At 40.1% G+C, this 22,614-nt stretch overlaps 1 protein-coding gene across 1 annotated transcript; it reads right to left on the reverse strand.

Annotated features, from left to right (window-relative positions):
- Positions 1-1,670: 1,670 nt before the first annotated feature.
- On the reverse strand, positions 1,671-17,467 carry LOC104263201 (sodium/hydrogen exchanger 9B2). Its single transcript, XM_009819817.2, has 11 exons — positions 17,370-17,467; positions 15,624-15,807; positions 13,967-14,137; positions 11,098-11,240; positions 9,077-9,204; positions 8,001-8,176; positions 7,356-7,462; positions 6,036-6,185; positions 3,601-3,709; positions 3,272-3,408; positions 1,671-2,285 (listed from the first exon to the last, which is right to left on the reverse strand). Exons 1-11 carry the CDS (start codon positions 17,460-17,462, stop codon positions 2,046-2,048), a joined length of 1,638 nt encoding a protein of 545 aa, XP_009818119.2. The 5' UTR covers positions 17,463-17,467; the 3' UTR covers positions 1,671-2,045.
- Positions 17,468-22,614: the final 5,147 nt, after the last annotated feature.

Genomic DNA, 22,614 nt, shown 5'->3' on the forward strand with positions numbered 1-22,614 from the left:
TATAAAAGCTAAAATAGAATTGATTAATTCTTACTAATGCCAAAAATATCTAGACACATCAAATATATTCTATAGAGTATCCTGTAAAACAAGTTCAGTGAACTGTAGTGTAGAAACCTGCAAGGAGACATTGTCCACCTTGATTGTACGCACGATCTAACATCCTTACTAAAAAACAACAAAATAAAACTTGCAGTTTCTGAGGGTTGCTGTACTGACTCCATGCCTCAGAATGGAGCTAGGAATGACCTACTCAGAGCTAGTTACTTGTACAAACGTAGCAGAGTAAGAAAGATTTGCTGGTATCTGTAACAGGTCAATACTAAATCCTAACTGATACCAAAGCTAAAGGCAAGAGCAGGATTTTGGTCAACACAGGAGGTTTACTCCTGGCTTTAGGACAGTCAAGGGGAAGAGAAAGGAAGGTCCTCTGGGAATGGGAAAATTAAATGTGAACTGTATTGCAACTGACTGTGCAGGAGGCATGTATATTAAACAAAATGAAGAAAACCACATTTGAGCTTTTTGCTCCCCCTGGTGAAATGTTTTGGCAAGATATTCAACACAAGTGTTGCCAGTCATTACCATGATCCACAGCTGCACATAACTTGTGCTTCTGGAAAGACCCACAGGACCCATAGGTACATGCTGAGGGTGCTAGCGCTGTGTCCTGAACACTGCTTCCTCGTGACACCTGCCTTCACACAGCAGCCTTTCTGAAGGTAGGCGAGGTGAGGCTCATTTCGCATTGTACCATCCCTCTCAGCACTGTGTTTTCAAGGCTGTTCATTTAAAGTCTATTCATTTTCTGCATCAATCAGAGGTAAAAAAATGCCCTGGCAAATCTGAGAGGCCTCCACTCTCCACAGTCAAGCCAGCCAGCCACCTCTTGGAAAAATGAGCACTAACTGGCTATGTTTTTAGCAAATACCTGGTTTTCTTTGCTGCAGTTATCCAAATGCAGATGTGAGAAGGACCTGATCATGGCATTTTCTCAGCCAGATGAGTATTAACTTAGGACAAAGCAAAGGAGATCCCGGCTGACCCATGAATCTTGATTTGAGAAGAGGTCTGCTGCTATTGCCGAGATGCCCAAAAAGAGCTGAGGAAGAAAGGGACAACCCATTGCCACCTTGGCCTTGCCCTGCCAGCAAACCCCACCTGAGAGGAGCTCTCCCCTCTGCCCTGCAGTGGCTAGCACCAGAACATAGCCACTCTCAGCAGCTGAAGAGCTGGCTTTCCCTCCCTTGACATCATGTTGTGCCAAGGCTGAGGTACATAGGTGAAGCAGCAGCCATCCCAATCCCATACAACCCTTTCCCAGTCCTTATAGCCTCTCCACAACCCTCATCCCACTTTCAAGCTCAGTCCTGTTTTCTACCAGCACCAGCAACACCTGTATTACCACAGTCCCTGGTGGACCCAGCTGTCTCTCAGCACACAAGTACCACTTGCTGTTTCTTGCTACGACCAAAGCTGACAGTCCCTTGAAGGCACAAAGGAGTGCATGAGCTGTGAGGAAGAACAGCAATAGGAAAAGGCAAGTTTTGGAACCCGAATGAGGAAGGAGAGAGAATCACCCACTCATGGCACGACTCGGTCACTGTGTGTCAGCAGTCTCTAATTCAGAAGTTGCATTCTTTGAGCTGTTGAACTTGTCATCTCACAGCCCAGTTTCAACCATCAAGAAATTATTCACATTAGTCTCCATTTTCTTCTGTTTATATTCCACCTCATAACTCCACTCCATGCCTGAACAATTCTGATCCTCTTCCTGGCCTCACACCCACACATTTCAAGTAACTGTTGACTGCTGACTTCTCAGTGACTCACTGCCTGGCCAGCCTAATCACTGTATGTTCAGCTATTTCATCTCTTAAGGCACCATCAACACAAAAATATTTTATGAAACTCCACCAGGGCTGCTTTTAAAATAGCATACATAACTGATACTTGTTTTGGTTTCCTCCAGAAAGATTAGACACGCTGTGTTTACTCAACAGAAGCGTAAGAGCTGAAGGACCATATTCTTGTAGTTGTCTGTCTTACGAAGGTTCGCAGGCCTCTGCCTCTTCTCCAACCTCAGCACCTTCCTCATCCTCCTTGCTATTTGTCTGAGCCTTCTGCAAAAGTCTGGGCCCTGCCAAGCCAATAACCAGGGCTCCAACTGGAGCAGTGATCAAGATAGCCAAGAAAGCTACTGTCAGTACATCCATTCCATACTTCTCCAGCTGCTCATCCTGATGACTCCTCGCTGTATCCAGGGCAAGGGAACCTATTGCAGCCTGCAGGAAAGAAAACATTGCTGAGACGGATCAAGTAACCTTTAGCACGGAAAGACTTAAAAGAGGGACTAATCATCAGTCAACATTTAACAGAAATTTGGCATTTTTAGTACATTCAACCCATTCCTTTCAGGCAGTACACAGAAAAGTAAATGTTATATTACACCTATGAGAACAATTTTCACTAGACTACACTTTGAATTTCCTAAGCTCATGAGCTTATCTGCGTGGCTCCCTCCCATGGAAGAGCATTGCTTAGCTGCCATTTTATCCACATTTTTGGAGAATGTCTGATGAATGAAATGGGCCAGTATATTGCATGTTACAGCTGTTAAAACACCACACCTTGAGAACGCATCCTGAAAGCACTCAACTAGTAGCAGCTTCTCAAAATTTAGTTCACAAATCTTGCAATAATCCTTGCCTGTTCTGATTAACTTCTCTTTGCAAGTAATCATGCTATTGAGGTGAAATCTGAATGACTTAACGATCACTAAAATCAAGGAGCAGGAATGCAGCCAGCCTGAGGCTTCTTTAGCAATGTCGCTGTCAGATCGCCCTTTACTAAAATGACCACAAACTGAAAACCCATTCTGAGCCCCTGGTGTGACTGCCCCTGCAGATACTTCATGTGGTGTAAGAGGGAACCACTTTTACCTTTGCTTTGAGAGTTCTCAGAATCTGTATGTAAAAGGCACAGTAACCTGGAATAGCTGAGAAATAGTTAAACTTCCTATGATATATGTACAATTCTCTGTCATTATTAAGAGTACAACCCAGGATGCAAGCAATACACCTTCACATAGAAAGGTCTCCATGCACTTTTCAAGCAGACTTAGGGCAGTTTAGAATATGAACTGTCCGTATACTACACTCTGCTGTTACTGAGCCTGATCCTCTCCCTGTTTACCACTGTGCCATTTACGAGGAGCTTTGCTAAGGACAATAGATGTAGCCTGGAATCAAAGTGGTGTTGGACTGTTTACCTGGACAGTGGCTTTGGGAATCCATGCCAATGAGACAAATACTTTCTCCTTGAAATTAAACCCAGCAAAACACACCATCAGGAACGTTGCTATGATTCGCACAACTAGGGCAATGCCTAATGTAGCAACACAGAGCCCTGCAACAGAAGACAAACACTTCTCAGTACATTTGTACATAGGTGCCTGAGGGGAATAAGCCTCTTAAAACTGTAGCTTTACAGTGGGGTTGGTTTTTTTGGGTCAGCCATAGACTGCTTTGCTTTAGATTTCTTTATAGAGATTCTTTGGAAGCTAGTAAATAAAGCTGGATAATTAGTGAACGATCTTACCAACAGTTTCAGGCCTAAGAGATGTAACAGATACTTCTGCTCCAATTAAACCAAAAAGAAAAGGTTGAAAGATACTCCATGCAACTGCAACGATTTTTTCTACTTCCCTCTGCAATCAAAACAAAAATAATCTGTAAATTCGCAAAAATATGGCCAAGTAGACACAATATTTAATTAAAGGACAAACTGAAAATGTACCATAAAGATTGTCCAGAATTGCTCCTCTTTCTTCGACCTAATACTAAAAGATTCAAAAATCAGTTGTGCACCTTTCAAAGGTCAGAGTGTGTCTAGCTCTGCTAGTAAATAAATGCTTGCTATCTCAAGAAGAGAAATAAAAATCACTGTTTAAACAGTAACAGAGCAGTTTGCATACAAGAGGAGGAAAATAAAGCATAGTTGATTTTCAGAAATTTAGGAAGGCATAATTTGAAGAGTTTGCCATGAAGTTTGAGTCTTTCGCATCTGCATGCTTAAACATGTTCTTCCATTTGTATCTGAGAAGAGTCAGACCCTCAAAAGTTTCAGTCATGACCTAACTCCACTCACACTGCACTGCACTCAGAGGCCTGTCTCCAGTTAAGCAGGAGCAAAGTTAGACTGAGCAAGTCTGAAATCCCATACTCGCAAGAAGTGTTGAACTTTCCAGTGCAATATACTGTATAAGGGCAAAGCCATCTTTTCTCCTTGTGTTTACACCTACAATTTTCCTAAAACAACTGCTGCCAGGATAGACAGGAATCTCCACTTATGTAGAGAGATACACGTAGCATATCTAATAGCACTTCTTTTTTGAGTTCTACAATAGCAAATGAACCTTCAGGCTGGTGTGTGTGGAAAATAGAAGTGCAGTGCTCTGTCACTTAATAGTCAGTCCAGGGCCTAGACATGTCCTATTCTTGGTGTTCTCTCTGGGACTGATCCTGCAACATCTCTTGCTCTTCAGTCAATGGAATGGTAGATGACTGCAATACAAAACACTTCTGTAATCTTAAAAGGAATGAGGTGAAAATATACAGACCTTTAAACATCTTTCTTTATTTGCCTCATTTCTCCCTGTTATCTCACCCTTTTTCTTTTTTGATAAAAAAAAATCCTCTTTACAGATGTTAGCATTATTTCAGTCTGTTTACTGCCCATTTAACTGTTCCAGCAATAGGTACGATGTTCCTTGTTCTCTGTGGACAATATTTGCCGAGTAACTTCAACCAGGCACAGAAGGAGACAGTGGCCTTTGAGAAGCTCAGCAGGAAAACCTTGGTAATATATTGAGTACACAGTATGCAGACACCTCTGACTGCATCTGATAAAAGAGAGCTGAGGCATTGGAAATCAACATCCTTAAGGCCAAGAAGCTTCATTCACTGATCAAAAGAATTTAAACTAAGCATTTATAAACTGCATATACTCTTTTAAGGTCCTTCCTTCTGAAACGGTTTAAAAACTTTTCAATAGAGACCATTATCAGTTGTAATGTCCTTAAGTAGTTTAGTCCCAAGACAAGTTTTTCTTCTTTTAAAATGGGACAACTATGTAACACTTGAAAGAGAAACCATGGGTTTTTTTTCGTTGTTTTAACAAACCTTGAGATCTTACTGAAGTCAGGGTCTAGATGGGGATAATAATGTGGATTCTGCTATATGTGATCCCCTTTCCTTTCTCCTCCTTTCCCCTTCTCCTACTGCATGTCACAAGGCTACAGCTGTGGAGAGGAAGATGCCCTCAAAACATTAAGTGTAGATGGTATCAAGCAAAAGAGGCAGTGAAACATGCCAAGGTATAGAAACACAGCAGGCAGCAACAGTAAGAGGAAGCAGGCTTAACAGTTAAGAGAAAGTGACTAAAAAGAAGTCTTTTGTAGGGTTTTTGTATGGCCTTACGTCACCATTTATTGTGGGTACCCTGCTCTCTAATTTATCCAGAATACACTAGCTAGGATTTAAGAAAGATGAGAGAGGATGGTTAATTGTTTTCCATCTCACCCCCCAAAACCACAGGGAACAAAACTTAACAGTATTCAGGCCATGTGCACAACTGTATTTTGGACAACTGTTCGTAAATCTTACCTTAAGGTGACTGTGTAAGGTTACAGACACTCACAGAGCTGGGACATAAAGCTTTGGATTCCTAGTCAAGTGCCTTGACAACTAAATCTCATTTACATGGCTTAAGATGTCCAAGAAAAGCTTGCGAGCATTTCTCCGTCCGTATGTTAGGCTTTGTATCGATATATATTCATATACGTGGTAACTTTCTGTCATGCTAAATGTTAAAGACTTCCAAAATAAAAATAGAATTTTCTTTTTTAAACCCCTATACCCCCCCTAAAGCTTCACAAATGGACCATTACCACTCCTGACAGAAATTCAAACTCCTGTCATGCTGTATGTTCAAAGGAGTTTTGGTATGGTATGCTTCGTTACGTAAACATTCACCTTTTCATCAGACCATCCCACACCTGCAACAAAAGCTAAGACTAATGTGCAGAGCCCTCCTGATCCCGGGAAGCCAAAGTAGATGCTGCCAAAAACAGCAAACATGGACAGCCCAAGTACAAAATATGACCTCTTCCATGCCAGAGACGCCTGCAGCCAAGGAAAGAGATGAACAAAAAAGTAAATTTTAGAAATGGAGGAAAAAGGTTACTTCTGTTAATTTTGAAAATAACAATTTGAAAATAACAATTGCCATTAACCATTGTGAAAGATTCAAAGCTTTCAAGTGAGACTTGAACTGCTCATTTGAGTTGAGGGTTTTTTTTGGACATGAACTCCTAAGAAAATTAAATTTTGGAAATTTAGTATTTTCTTTCCTCTGCCCAGCCAAGGTCTTATTGCCAATAGGCTTTTTGTATCACTAAGAACATGATGCTCTATTCTAACAGCCCTGCTTCAACTCTGTGATAACACGATTTTCTACCTGTGCAGCCAAGTACTAAAACAGTTTATCCAAGGAGAGGTGAAATCCTTGCCACTATATGTTTTTAAGGACAAGTCAAACAAACGTTTGCCAGGGACAGTCTAGTTTTATTTGATCCAGTCTTACAGCAGGCAGTTATATCTCTGCCATTGTTCCCCATTTCTACTTATCTGTTTAACCCCTGTATCACACTTGTTATTTAATACGAAGAAAATTTGATCCCACCAAGGGCAATAGATGCTTTGCAAATTGACTTCAGTAATCCAAAACATACGTACTTTCTTCCACAATTTTCTGTTCACTTAATTGCCCCTTGATAGTAAATTCGTCTTCCACTTTACATAAGCTTAATTTAGATTGAAAGTAACACATTCTAATTAGCACTAATGAGATGCCCAATCACTTAAAGCCTACAATCTGTCCGCTTTACTTGTTTTTAATCTTAGACCTACTGGAAACATCTTACAGAAGTAAATGTGTTGCACATCAGTCTAATTGAGGATTATTTTTTACTGTCTGAGATGTGTATCAGACCCTTTCTTCTTCACATGTGGATATTTCCACCCCCTTCAATGAGAGCGGGATGGTGAGCTGGGTTCCAAACTCTGCATCAGGAAGGACTGTGAGATCATACATTGTAATTGTTACAGTAAACAAGTAATCATCTATAAAACACATCCTCACTTGATAGGCTTTGCAACCTGGAAGCTGTTAGCACTGTACACAGCTTTCCCCAAAACCAGCTTCACATGAAGCTTGGAAATTAATAACTTAAGATCATCATCCCTTACCAAAGAATCTCTGTTTTATAAAAAGTTTTTTTACTGGGTTTTTACCTGATCATGGCTTGGGAAATATCGAACAAACATTCCCAGAATCCCCCCAGCTGCTATACCAACAGCAACTTCCAGCACTCCACGGAGCACATTGTACAAAGTAGAACCTATTTGGCAAAAGAAAAACGGGTTCAGTAAGCCATACACAGACCCTTCAAGCACAAACCACACTGTAGACCTACGAGGGTGATTCCAGGATAGTGTCTACTTCAAATTACTCGGGGCCAAAGGGGTCCAGGAGAGAACCTATGGGGCTGAGAGAACTGGATAGTGCAACTTTCTCTCTCTGAAAGCTCATGCCAAGAAAGTATGCCAGAGAAGCCAAAGAGCCACTGCGAGAACACTGCCAAACCCAGGGAAATTTGAAAGCATTATGTTGGGCATGCAGGGACCAGACTTGACAGCTAAGGGAGCAGACAGGGAAAAATGTTCTCTGAAAGCTGTTGTGGCCCACAACTCAGAGCAGACAATGTTACACCAAGACTTCTGATCATGGGTAATTTCCCTCTCAATACTCAAGTCCAGACATGAACTTTATAAGGATATGTCATTAAGTTACAAACCAGTCAGTCATAACAGAGCACACATACTTCAAAACATCACTGTTTGTTCTAGATTTCACCACATACAGATTAACCAGCATACCAGAAGAGAAAGCCATCCCAAGGCAAGTGTTGAAGCCTGTGATAGCCAGAATGTCATCAATGCTGCCAGCTGCCATTAGCAAAGTGGGGACACCTTTCTCCACCCCATATCCCCCAGCTTGTAAAATCAGCATTGAGGGAACCACTACAGCAGGGGAGACTGCACCTAAAACAAAACTGAAAACACATAGGTTCAGCCTCTCTTAAAAAGAAAGCACTGACCTAAAACACGTCAAAACATTCTGACCCCAATTCTTTTAAAGTATAAGTAAACAGACCTTTACATAAGGTATTTTCCTTACCTTTCCCTGCTAATTACAAGCAGGGATATTTCTACGCAGATTTGCAATCAGCTCTTAGTTCCTGCCCAACTCAATAGTATTAAAGGGCTCCACAGATTAAGACTTGAGTCTACACTGCAGGCCAGTTATGCTCCCAGATACATGCTTTGATTGTCCCATTTAAGAACCTGGTCTAGACATGCTTACGACTCAGTAGCCCAGTTCCTTCTCATAAAAATTGGTGTGTGGCAGGGGAGAAGTTCATCCATCTTGCTCCAGTATATTGATCCAGACCAAGTCCACCAGTTTAGATAGCACTAGATGGAAAAGGTTTCATTTTCAAGGATATTACTCCAGAATATAACTTGCCATATCCTTATCCTTGACTTGTGACAGGTAGACTGTCCTACGTGCATCTCTCTACGAGGAAATTCTGAATTCCAGCATGAAGATTCTCCAAATTGTGGTATCATTTTCCATCCCTAAAAGCCCCCTGTGTTGTGGTTAAAGACTCAGGGATTGCACCATCCTTCTTCCTTCTTCAAGTGCTTAGATCACAAACATGGAAGAGTAATGATGCAAGTACCCCTCCACAGCCTGGAAACGTAACCTTTAAATTAGCCACAGAGCTAGACACGAATGGTAAGCAAACAACCATAGGGGATAAGCACAGCTTCCAAACTGGCATTAAACTGAGGTCTCTGCTTGGTGCAGAGAGCTAACAGCACTTGGATCATTTAACGGTAGCATGAAAACAGGCACCTTTTGTCATACAGGAGAAAAGAAAGTATGTTACCCTAGTATAAATCCCCATTGCCATGGTAAATGCATGAACAAGTAGGAAAGAACAGCAGCTGTGCATGTTTCCGAGATGCACGGTCCAAAAGAAAGCCGTAAACAGACTGCTTTGAGCTTCTTAAGAGCCTGCAATATACAAGCACATTCAGACATTAGTATCAGTACCCCTGGCTTTACAGTGAGGAAATACATTTATGATCTGATATGGTTTATTAAAAGAATCCCTTCTGAGCTGCAGTACAGGATATGACAGCCTTACGTGGCCTAAGCCAGAGACAGGCTCAACCACAACTGGATTTGGATATAAAATTCCAAGTGTGGCAGTGAAACCCACTGAATCTAGGTTCGACAAGGTTCCTGCACGTCACAGGAAGGAGTGGCAGAAAATTCTGTTTGGCTTCTTGTGCAGAGCAAACTAAATGTGAGAGGCTGGACTAGCTGGGATCTGTTTGAAAAGTGCACCCTCAACACAGCTCACTTACCTGAGGTCATTTGCTCCACCCACAAAATATTTTGCTATAAACCCACAAGTTGCACTCGCACCCCCAAAAATTATCCCAAAATCCATGAACAAATCATGAAAAGCTGTAGAACTACATCAACTTGGCACAAGGAGCCAAGCATCTCTCACTTGATATCCAGAGCAGATTAAGTTCCATTTGGCTCAGCAACTTCTATTCAAAAATTTCTCTAAAACAGAGTATTTACTTGTAATAGCTGCCTTTAATAGTTAGTCACAAACATGCCTCTGCTAGGACAGGTCCCTAATTTTGACATTAAAAAAATAATAAAAAAAGAGTTGCACTTTTTACCAGCGCAATTTATCCCAACATAATTAGGGCTGAGAATCACCACAGCTACCGACATTTTTGTCTTCACAGCTTCAATTACATGAGGAACAATTGTTACTGCATCAAACCATTGCTACATACAGAGCCCAAATGACAGTTTCAGTTGCCACATGGGAGAAAAATGAGTCAAAGTTTAAGTTCCTTTGGCAAAAAAAGTTGTCATGGAATAGAAAGAAAAGCAATCTCACAGAACTGGGCATCCAAGCCGTGTGTAACAACACACGGTCCATGCTCATACGAGTTTCAATGTCTTGGAAATGGATGATAGTAATCTAGGAAACCAGGCATTTTTCAAGAATGACAAAACCCTATTTTCCTAAATACCTGAAGCATTGGCAGCTCCCTAGTTATTCTTGGTTAAGAAAAATCAGTTCAGTTATTCTGAACTAGCTCTACTTGGCCTAAGTTTTATATAAACTTTAACTGGTCCCTTAAACTTAAATAGATAGGTGCCAATATGGTACAGCTTTATTTCAGCCAACTGATTTTGATCAAGCAAAACCTTGCCTTCATTAATTTAGGGAACATCATGTTTCATAGTGCGTGGAGGAAGACTTTTTTGTTCACAGGAGCATTATGGGCTTCATTGTGATGTGAAGCATTGTTTCCGTAGTGCAGCAGGACTCATCTTTGCAATTAATGTATTTGCATTAAAATGGCAACAATTAAAAAAAGAAAAGAAAAAAGTAAAAAAGATGCACAGGTTTGGATTTTTTGGTTGATTGGGTTTTTTTTGATTGGTGTCAACATAAGCAACATTCCCTTTTCAAGGATTGGGGATCCCTTCCATTACTTGCTTTAGTTTGTCAGTGTAAACTGACAGGGAGTTTGTCAGGGAGTGTAAACTCTTCCTGACAGACCATGATGGAGCCCATGTCCTCAAGATGTTCTGCTTACAAAATTCAGGGAATTTTTTTAAAGCAAGGGGGAAAGTAGTCATAAAGTCAGTGTTCTTCAGGTATTTGTTGGATTGCTTGTCTACTCTACAAATCCAACTGCCAATATTAACGTACATATGACTATACAATAGAAACTGTACTTTTGTAATGATCTAATCTGCAGATCCTGTAAGACTGAACATTTCAATATTTTTTAACAGCACCAATTATTCATTGTTTTTTTGAGGGCTGTTGTATACTTTGCCTCACACAAACGACAGATGCCATACCTTTGGATCCAGGCCGAGTCCTGCTCGGGTCAAGATAATTGAAAGAGCAATATTCCTCAGTGCTGCAGACCAGCGTAGGTTTATCTGGACGATGTCACTAATGAACGGGGTATTTCGGATTAGGAAACCAGCAAGTAGCATCCCTTAAATGAAAGCAAATAAGCTCCTGTTAAATGATTTGGTTTTATTGCATGAGAAAAGCTTACATAACATTCTTAGAAATAGACACCATATTATGTATTTATGAAAGACGAAGAAACAATTCATGTTCTGAATTATTAGCCATGTTTTAACGATGGGGACTGAGGCATGGAAGGTGAGAGACATGTTTAAAGCAATGAAAGTGGCCTAAGAACACACCAGGTCACTAATTAATAAATCCGCAAGATGCTGACACATAGCTTTAGTGCAAGTCAACAGAATTCAGCTTTGTTCACCAGGTGCAGATCATACTTACCATAAGCAAAGACACCTCTGCATCCTTAAAGATATTTTTCCTGTTAGCTTGTTTTAACATGAAAAGAGGAAGATTGTCTAATACTGCATATTTATCTCAGAAGTTGGAAATTTTAAAAAATCCTCTTAGTTGTAAGAAATGCAGGTACCACAGGAACCATAATGCTGAGTTCATCGGGAAATATAATCTAAAACAGCTAATCATGGACTAACTTAAACATTTTAAAATGCTCTGGCAATATGACTCTTACGCAAAGTAGGCAAAAAGGGGGGGGGGGGGAATCAGGAACTTGCTTTTATACTCTATTTGAGCTACTTGCAAGATCCAACCTTTTGCAAATATTAGCAAAACTGCCTAATCAGAGACTTCCTGCAAAGCAATCAGAAATGTAGTTCTGGAAGGATACAGAAAAGTACCGGAACAGGTGACTTTAAAAATAGATGTGCAGAGATTCATTGTAGGTCCTGATAATTCAGAGATACATTTTTGTGGTGTAATTTTATATTAGCCACATTAAGAAACAGGAAACCAAAAGACAAAAAATAAAAACTGTGTTTAGGTTGGTCCCAGCTTGGTGTGAGCCTTGGCTGTGGACTTGATTTGTCCTGGAACATGCTAAACTTTTGGTCATTGTTCTTCCCACCACCTCCCGGAAAAAAAAATGGCATAATTAATCTGCAGGACCTCATGACAATTATATCAGACTACCATAATGATCACCTGCTCTTTGCAACGTTTGCATGAGGTCCAAGTCACTAGAGCTACACTGATCTAGAAATCTACTTAAAGCAAAAAACTCCACCTCAAAGTATATCTTCACTATTCTGCTCCATGTTGCCTGCTGCAGAAAACTCTCTGCAATGTATACCTAAAATATACTGTGTGACTATTTCAGTAGCAATTTCACTCTTTTTTTCCCCTCAGACAGAGGCTCACTATAAGGTGCTTAAGTGCTCAGCCAGCCACGTTACACTCAATTGCACCTAGCACAAGTGGATTAAAGGCATGTAAGACTACAAGATTTGTATATTTAGTGTAAAAAAAGAATATTCAAAGACATTGTCTATCTCTTCTTCTGACTCATGGATTTCTCCAATTTTCCTCAAAGACTGAGGATCTGAACAATGAACTCCGTCCTAAGCAACTCTACAGACATGTGCTGTCATGCTTAAGTTTCTGCTGTTCAGTATTACCTCTCTGACAAGCAGTTTCATGCTCAACTCATAACTTTTAGATACAGATGTAATTAAAAAGAACAGAATCCAAATGGTCAGAAACTTTTTTTTTTAGGGGGGGGTGTTTACTAGAAAGGGCAGACTCCTTGTGTGTTACATACTGTGTTTATATTATTGCAGGCATGCATGTCATGTGCAGAACTGCCCTCCCTTTCATTTGAATTTTTTCTAGCTTGTGAAACTAAGCAGTGCAAGAACATGCATGTTGCCTGGACTGTACGTGAAGCTATCTAGCCCTTCTGTAAGCAGCACTACTGTGTGAGGCACAACACCAGCTATGCAGGTTACAAAATCACATCCGTGGACTGCAGGCAGGTATTTATAGCACACTCTGGCATGAAGTTCTACTGTCTGTCAACAGCTTTACTTATTTAGGCACTAAGCATAGGAAGGCAGCAATATACAGCTGGTGAAATAAACCTTCATTTTTCAGTTTTGTTGACATCACAATATTGTACTGATCTAACCAAAACCCCCTCTAGGAAAGAAGTCTGAAAAGATTCTCATGATGTCAAAATTAACATCATTTTCATCTCCCATTTCTATTTTGCATTTTTATGTAAAATAAAATAAGACAACAATGTAAAAAACAATGTTATGATTGATTCAAAAGAACTCTCTTCAGAAGGATTATTCCTTGTGGTGAATTTATTTTCTCAGGTTTCAGTTATCTTGAAATAAAGGAAGGAGAAGAAAGAAATTGCTTTGGATGACCAGTAGTAAGGAATTCCCATAGTGTTTTCTTTGGAAAACATTTTTATTGTGCAAGATACATGTGAAACAGCTCAGCAATAATTTCTTTATGAATTAATTACTGTACTGTAACAAGATGTCCAGATTAAGATTCCTGTTTAGTGATATTAAAACCAAATTTTAAGTAACTGTGACAGAGGGGACTGAAGGACAATAACCTTTGATTCTGTAGGTATACAGTTTTCTGGCACCCAAAGGATTAAGAGGAGAGCCTCAGTAACATACAGAATATTTCACTTGAGCCAGTCTGGCGAATTTAGCACCTTCTCGGAGAGGACCAGATAAAAGTCACTTGGAAAAGCTACAGATTTTGAGCATGACACAGTTTGTTTGTTCCCAATCCAAACATATCTAGCATGCAGGTATTACTTGGCAGTTTAAAAAACACAAATATGCAGGAAGAAAAGAAGGAAGGATATCTTACCCAGAAGAGCAGGGAGAGGGGGTAGTGTTCGTATTTTAATGAATCCAAAAATTTTACCTCCAATGACAGCAAAAAAATAAAGAAACAGAATTCCAAACAGGTTTCCACCTGGGAGACACTCAGTCCCAGTGATGGACCAAACCACAGCCCAAACCAGGACCACGATTGCAACTGAAACAAAACAAGAAATATTCATATTTAATCATCTCTTAGGGACAACTTTGTTTGCAGATCACATTTGGTTTTCTACTAAGGGAAAAGGTACCATGACTTTCAGAAATAAAATCACTTACCTTAAAAATTAGTTTAGTCATAACAATGTGTTTAATCTTTGATGCTCCCTAAACTGATGTTCTGATTTTATAGATGCTAAGATGCTTTAAAAAAAAATGGTAATGGGAACATCGTTAGGGACCAAAAAGTACTGAGCAAGCCTTGGGCCACTGTGGAAAGCACTTGTCAGGCCCCAAACTTAAAACAAAGACTTTGACTACTTTAACTTGCATATGCTTATCTTTCTTCAGCTACTTCAGAACTGCCTAAGAACCTGCTGCTGTACAGCCTGGCATATCTTAGAGCTAATGACTGCAGCTCCAGTCTAGTTTTTAAAATAAGTATCATTTTTTGGCTGGATGTGCTATCCCTTGGTGTGGGGGGGGAGCGGAATCTGAAGAAGGTCATGTCACTGGACAGCCTGAAGGAGTACAGATACTTCCCTTTATACAGCAATCAAAGAGGGATAATACACAAGGAAAAAAAATCCTGAAAAATATTAGGAGAACATTCAGTTAAATTATTATAAAATATGTGAAAATATTGTAAAATATGTGAAAACATTGTGCTCTTTCCAGGTTCCCAAATCTGTCCCTACAGTTATCCAACGAGAACAGGCATGCATAGATAGAAAAGCAGAAGACTGAAGGAGAAGAAAGAATGTGTTGAATTAATCCCCCTTCTCATAATCTTAAGAAAATGTATTGCGTGTTCAGATTGGATTTTTCTGAATCTTATTTGAGGGCGATGGGTGGCAAAGGGAAGACCAGCAGATTTCCAAACATAAAAGCCTAAGAATCCTAAGTGAGAGAGAACAGAGGCTGTGGAAGCAGTCAAAGCCACAGGAAGTGTCTTTTGTTAGGAAAAGTCTGAAATAAGTGGTTAGCCAGGCATTCTCTTCTCTGAGCCTGCAGTGCAGGGCAAATCTTAAACAGAACGGGTCAGTCGGCCTTGCAGTTAGGATTCTTGGCTTTGCAAGCCTGGGGTATTAAGAAGCAAAGGAAGGTATCACTGCAAAGTCTCATATTTGTTGCCTTAATTCAATAAACAGCCATCCAGTGTGCTAAAAATGCCACTGTGTTTATAATAATGCTCACACCAAAATGAACTATCAAGATGAGAATTAGGAGGTCTTTCTTCTGGTAAAAACAATTTGCAATGCAAATACAGAGGAGAAGATGGAGAAACAAAAACTATACATACAAATCTTTGTTTCACCTCTTTTTTTTTCTGTTAAAACATTGAAACAGAAGTGTGATGTGTAAAACATAGCTATTTCCCTTCATTATTTTCAAGGACAATGGACACATATCATCGCATCCAGAGAAACAAGTATTTCATTTGCCATTTCTCAGTTTAATTAAACTCTGTCCTTCTTACATACCCTTTGTCACTGTTCGGGCCAGTAAACCCTGAGGAGGACAAGTAAATATTTGCCTCCATGTTCTTGCAGGTATCGAAGACGCTGCTGTTGGTTCCGGAGGTTGCTGAGCACAATGATTCAAGAGAGCAGTTTCTTCTGTTTGTGTATTCCCATCAGTACCTTTGGCATCTACTGTTGGTCCCTCCTGAATGAAAACAATGAGACTCTCAGAAGCAGCACTGTATACGTTTGAAGTAGCCTACAAGACTTGAAAGCAGCTGTGATGCACTAGATCCACACTATGGACAGCTGACTACATTAACTACACAATCACTGTAGGAATGGTCCTGCTTTGTAGTATATTTGGGATTTTTGGCTATGGGTTTGTTTTTGCGTGGCACAAAGAACTGCATATGAGAGACTGGGGAATATTCGCCTTTTTATCTGCAACAGACAGGGCTCCTGTCCCAATACAAACAGCACCCATTCAGCAACAATATCAGCATATTTGATGAAGAAACAATATTAACAGGCCAGGTTCAGCTTGTCTTGTATACAAGCTAAATATTTATCAATATTTTCTATAGTTTAATAGGTTCTGCTTCCAGACTGGATTCTACAATACAGTTCACGACTAGCATCATTCTGGTGAGATGGTGTCTTTAATGTAACTCCTAAATAACTTAAACCCTTGAACCAAAATAACAAAACCTACTTGTGATTAGACAAAGATGAAAGAAACAGAACAGCTGGCCAGTGCAAGCGTTACTCACATGATCCATTGCTGGAAGGCTCAAGCTGGTAAGTCAAGGTAGAGATGGAGAAATACTACCCTGGGAGTTATTTCCTTGGAGAATGGTTCCTTGAAGCTGTTCTCTTATACTGATTCATCTACTTATCCATATTCATAGCCAAAGCACTTTTTGACCATTTTTGGATGCATGTCACTTCATTTTAGGGTTCTTATTTTTGACAAGTTAATCATCTACCTTCCCTTATGATTATTCACCTTCATGTCAGCTCACTGTCGTAGCATGGACATGGAATTCTTGCCTATACTGTGGTTTGGCCCTCCTCCAGTAATAGTTCCACATTTCCCATTATTTTTCTGCCTCATCTCTCTTTCTCTCTCCTTTACTCAGAGTCACAGCTGGAACACAAATCTTGTGAGCTTTCAGCATGGAGTTACTTAGTTATCTACCCCGTGATTCTGTGATCACCAGCTACCCATGTGTATAATGATATGCCATACTGTACTTATCTTTACAGTCAATATTACACATTTACTCTAAAGTGCCTTTTATATTAAGAATTTTATTCTTACTTGCATTTACTGCAAGTCTTCTTTAAAGCCATGGAAGTCAACACTAGAAATATGCATATGGAAGTTTAAAACAGTGGGGTTTTTTATGTTTCTTAAATAAAAAAAGGAAGAGATGCACTAACAGCTTTCAGCAAGTGAACAGATAGGCACAATTTCAAAGCAAAGAAACAATCTTAAGTCTTTTTAATTCTCTTCCATAGCTGACTGTAAAACTTACGCTGATGCATTTTCCACTTAAAGCTGAAATTGCAACCACTGATTTCCAGCAATCCAACATACCACAGACTTAAAAACTGAACATTTGTTAATTGTAAGAAATTCTCACCAAGATTTCTGTTTGTATTCCCCTCAGATGTAGGATTTTAACAGATGTAGGAAGAAAAAGGAAAGGAAGAGGAAGGTTCCTCTGACTAAAACTGTACTTTGAGATCCTAATTAATTACCTCACTTTTCTCATGCATGGGAATCATGCCATTTCTCTCACATACTGATGGGTCAGAATCTTCATTATAATTTACAATATCCTCCTTTACCATTGCTGCAAACCTAAAGAAAGCAATAGTAGAAAACTTAGAGAGAAGCAAATAATATTATTTTCCTGATGCAAGACTTCTCAGTGATGCTGTTTACTTCCCCGTAGATCAGGTGAAAAACCTCACAGCCCAATTTGTAAGTAAATGGTTTTTGCATGCCTACGTATGCTGTACAAAAGACAGAAACTAACAGAAGAACAGTCTTACACTCACAAAGTCAAGCACTAAAAAAAATAAAGTTAAAAAAATATCTAAGTTTTAGAATCATGGTGATCTGTGCTAACCTGTTATTTCCTCCTTAAAAGTATGGCTGTAATATACATACCTATTTGTGCCTCCTATCAGCACAAGATAAAGGTTATTTGCTGTCAACACCACTTACCAGGACCATTAGTTCTGAAAGTGTCACAGGGCCTGTGTGCCTGGCAGAGCAAGCGACCATTTCAGAAAGCTAAGAACAACAACTATAGTTTCTAAAGCATACACACGAAGGGACAGTTTTTCCCTAACTTCAACTTGACCAGATCCAGCTTGATTTTCAGGGGAATTTTCAAGAACGTGGTTCTGTTAGACATCGCTCTTCACAAACACATTGACTGTATATCTAAGAAACAGAAGATGACTGTTTGAATAAAGATCAGGACTCTGTGCAACTTGCACTCTATATTCAGGTGAGGCCGATAAAACACGGCTCTTTTTTACGGCTTATATCCCATGCAGATACTTCTGAGTGGGAAATAAGGTCCAAGTTGCTTGTGGGTAATTATCATTGTATTTACTCAGTCTAACTGGTCCAATTCGTGTGCTCGCAGGAGACATGGCAGTGTACTGTTCTGCGTCAGAATTTTTTGTGCGAGTATTTACCGTAGTTTCACATGCCTGAGCCAGCAAGAGTTGCATGCACATATCTGAAGACAAGGCTTGCTAGTGTTCTTCTCTGTTACAGCAAAGGTGTGCATCTATTCTCCCCCAACTACATTTCAGTGCTACAGCATTTTCTTGCAGTCTTTTACATTGCTCTGGCCGTACAAAACGCCACTCAAGCTGAGCCAAGAAATTCCTTCCTTGCTAAATTGCTGGAAGCAAGTCAGAGCTGATTCTCACAATTATCAAGCCTTCAGTTTATGATATGTTTGGTATTTGGGAATGATTGATGCCATGAACAAAGACAGGGACTATTGTAACAGCTAGGTGGTTTGTTTGATCTGTTCTGATATAAAACTGGCTTGAGATATGGCCATGGCATAGAGAGAAGAAGAATACAGAGCTATAGGCAAACACTTTCAATATGTTCTAAGGTAATAGTTTTACTTTCTTCCATTTTTAAAAGCAAAGTGTTAATTTACTCAAATTCTAGTACTTTTTACTACTTGTGGAACCAAATAGTTTTGATATCAAAGGTTTGGGGTTGGTTGGTTTTTTTTTTTCCAATTAAATAAGTGATACTTTTGGGGTTTTTTCCATAGGATTATTCATCTTTTCATTGGGGCTGGGAATCCACAAATGCCAGTCTACTAACTGGAATAGAAAGTATCAGCAACCTACCAGTGCCTCCCTCCTTCCCTTCACTGACCACTTCCCCCGGGTATATGTACTTAGTTTTCTAATTCTGAAAGGGGTGTGAGTCAGTAAGGGACAGAAAGACACTGCTCTCCACCCAGCTTTGCGTGGGCAACATCCCAGTTCTTGGGGTCACGTAGCTGTTGACACAAAATACATTAATATTTCTGAATGGTTTCAAGGTGTGAATGAGGAGTCTGATGGTGTACGTGCTGTCCTTGCCTGTTTTGTGACAGGTCTTCACACTGTCAGGTTCTTGTTACTGCTACTTTCAAGCAACAGCCAGTTGGATTAATGAGACCAAAGTGAGTAGTTAGTTTACTCACACCAAGGTGGGGTTTCTTGGGTTTGTGGGTTTTGTTTGTTTGTTTTTGAGAGGTTTTTTTTTGTTTTGTGGGTTTGTTTTTTTTTTTTAAGCTTCACCCCCTATACAAACAAAATCAGCGATTGAGAAATCATGGAGCAGAATTCATACCACAGGGTTAAGGCCTGTACCATGGAAAGCAGCCAGTAACAGACTTATTTTAATACCTCCCTGCAAAATATACTTCCCTTATTTTGAAACAAGAAAGGTTTTTATTATAGGTTTTTATTAGATCCTATCATTTTACTTTATTTTAAGTGGTAGGGAGGAGGAAAGAGATGACTGACAGAAGCAGCATGTGCATGCCTGCATTACTAGCTCTATTGCCCTGGCGACTGTCATTCTGCTTCGTGCACACACAGTACAGAAAGGAATACAAATAAGATACCATAGCCACCACCGGAGCAACTAACATTCAGAATAAATAAAGACAACCCAAACCATGCATCGTCATCCAGAAAAAGACGTACGCAAACCCTGATGCAATCTCCTTCCCCGCCTCCCCCAGCAGCTTCCTGCCAGCAAAGCCAGCTAACAGCTCCCCATCTTACCTCTCCTGCTGCCTCCAGCCCCAGAGGATGGAGATGCAACGAGACAGAGGGGCAGAAAACTTACCCAGGGAATGGCGGGGAACCGTGCTCCCTGTGCCGCCTCTCCAGCACGGCTAGTCCCTCCACACGGGGATGTGGAGGTGGTAATCCACTCCCTGCGAGCAGCAACAGCTCTCTGCCAGCTCTGGCTCCTCCTCTCCCGCGGTTGCTGCTAATGCCACAGTCCCTCCTCCAAAGCCACAGCAAAAACCTCACTGTGGAGCTTGAGAAGTCCGAAAGGGCTTTCTGGATGCCCTTCCATCTCTTGGCACTGTGAACAGGTCACTGCCGGGCAGGTGGCAGGACCGTGGCAGGCGAGGGGTGGCTGTATCTGAGCTGTCGAAGAGGTGTCGGGCTGGTCCGAGGCCCACAGCATCCAGGAGGCCGAGAGATGAGAAGGGAGCAGATTTGCATGTCTCTCATAGCCAGCCCTCCACTTCCCATGTCATTTCATTGTAACCTGTACACGTTGAAAAGGTTGCTTGCTATGCTCCCGTTCCCGTGGCTGTGGTAAGGGACCTGGGGAAGCTACACACACAATCCTCTTACTCACACTGCAGCACTGCAAAAGAAAGGGTAAGGATCTCCAGATGATTCTGCTCTGGATGCATGCAGAAGAATTGCACTGGGGCAGGCAGGAGAAAAAAAAATATTTGCATATTTATGGTGTTTTTGCCTTGACATTTCTACTTCTTAATGAAGAAACAAGAATGTCCACCTCATCTGTGAGTACACACAAGGAAACGAGACAGACCTTCTCTCTCAAGCTCAATTTGTAAGCTACACTGCGTCCATGTGAAAGTATATTCAAATGCCACATGTTGCTACTTTGCTTCTAGTAGTATTACACAGAATTAAGCTGACTACAAATCTGAGGCAAAAAAGCACTGTTTTTTGATCAGATTAAATTTTCCAGAAGGATTCTGAATCAGGGAAGATTCTTTTCCTCTCCCCCACAAAAGAAAAGTTTGATCTAGAATGTGAAAAGTCAAAAAACTGCTCTTTATATTATCTCTGGAGTGGAAGGAAAAGAAACAGAATTACCCAGTTCCATAAAAACAGACCAGGGAATTAAGAGGTCACAGGAACATTAAGAGGCATTCTCCTTTAGTAATTCCAGCAAGTTCTGCTTCTGCTAAATTCCAAGCAAATTCTGCTGGAAAACCCCTAGACACGATTACACATTTCAGAGTTGTAGCTGTTAACACATGCATGAAAAGCATTGCTAATTAGGCAAGAGACAAGAAACACTGCTGTTTTTTTGTTTGGTTGGTTTGCGGTTTTTTTGGTCCACCAGCTTCTTGGACTACCACCGAAAAAATCTGTATCTCTGTGCTTTTAGTGCAATGTAAAAAAGCATTTTCTTGCAGGAGTGCTTTGAAAAAAGAAAAGTTTAGTAGTATATCTGCATATGAGCTTAGAAATGTTAACCAATAAAGTTCAATGTTCAATATGTGTAATTAAGAATGAGAGAAAATTAATTGTATTTTCAGAATACACAGCGCGAGTTTCCTGTGTTCCTGCAGTGGGGAGATTCTCTTTTCAAGGTAATCCTTCTACACCTACTACAGAGGAAGGATTTTGGCCTTCCTATTAAACTCTGCAAGCATTGAAACACTATCCCTGCCAGCCTGAACTTTTAACATTTGAATTTACGTCAGTGAACATTGGTGGAGTCGTTTTGGATAACTTTGGATTTCTGCCTCAACTTGATCCTGCTTGGCTGCCAGGGTTACTTTATTGAAATAGTAGGTACTCAAAACCCCATAAACAAACTACACAAGATCAGAATGCTCCAACCATGATTAAAGGTGAAAGTTAAACCCATAGTGAGCCTGAGGAAGCCAGCATCCACCTTCTCATTTTGAAATTGTACGTAAATGTAACTTTTACAAACAAGAAGCTTGATTTTAAAGTAGACATGTTCCACTATCTTTGAAATCAAGTAATTTATATTAATGTTTCAGCTAATATTGAAAAGCTTAAGCAGTAATTTTAAAAACATGGCAGTTGTTGTTACAGAAATATGAACAAAGTATTGTACATTTTTCCCTGTGCTTTCTGATTACTGATCAGTCATGCTCAGTGGCACTTATTCTTTAATTCCTCCCCCCCCATACAAAGTTATTTAATATATATTAATATATATGAAATTGCATACAGCTTCATTCACAGACTAGATAAATGGAGCTGTCTGCAATTTTTTTAAGGGAACCATATTTATAGGCATTTAGCCCATACAATTAATGTCAAATTTAACAGCATGTTAGCAAAATAAATAGTTCTGGAATTCCAGTTATTCATTGCCTTAGATCTCTGGGTCAGGATCTTTTTTTTCCCCAGAATATGAGACTTTACAATAATAGGTTTCTGAGTCAAATCAAAGCTACTATGTGCTATCAAAATAAAAACATCAACACAAACTCTTGTAGAAACAGTCCTTTTCAGAGAAACTTACCCTTGTGTTTTAGCATGAACTGTATTGGTATTTCAGAATGAAGCAATAGAATACCAAAGCCTAGCTCCTAGCATACAGATTTGACAATCTGTCCAATATTAGTACATCCTTTTGAAAAGGAATATATTGGCTCTATCTAGAGTATTAAAATCCACTCCTTTTGCTTGTATGCCAGAAGTCAAG

The sequence above is a fragment of the Gavia stellata genome, chromosome 5, assembly GCF_030936135.1.
Source record: "Gavia stellata isolate bGavSte3 chromosome 5, bGavSte3.hap2, whole genome shotgun sequence".
Classification (NCBI taxonomy): Eukaryota; Metazoa; Chordata; class Aves; order Gaviiformes; family Gaviidae; genus Gavia; species Gavia stellata.

Bases quoted from the DNA above. Each gene is read 5' to 3' on its own strand.
- LOC104263201 (XM_009819817.2), bottom strand. From the start codon at position 17,462: ATGGTAAAGGAGGATATTGTAAATTATAATGAAGATTCTGACCCATCA. The intron at 8,177-9,076 runs GTAACATACTTT...ATGTGTTTTCAG, and splicing joins CAATGGGGATTTATACTAGG to TTTTGTTTTAGGTGCAGTCT. The intron at 7,463-8,000 runs GTATGCTGGTTA...TTTGCCAAATAG, and splicing joins TGGGATGGCTTTCTCTTCTG to GTTCTACTTTGTACAATGTG.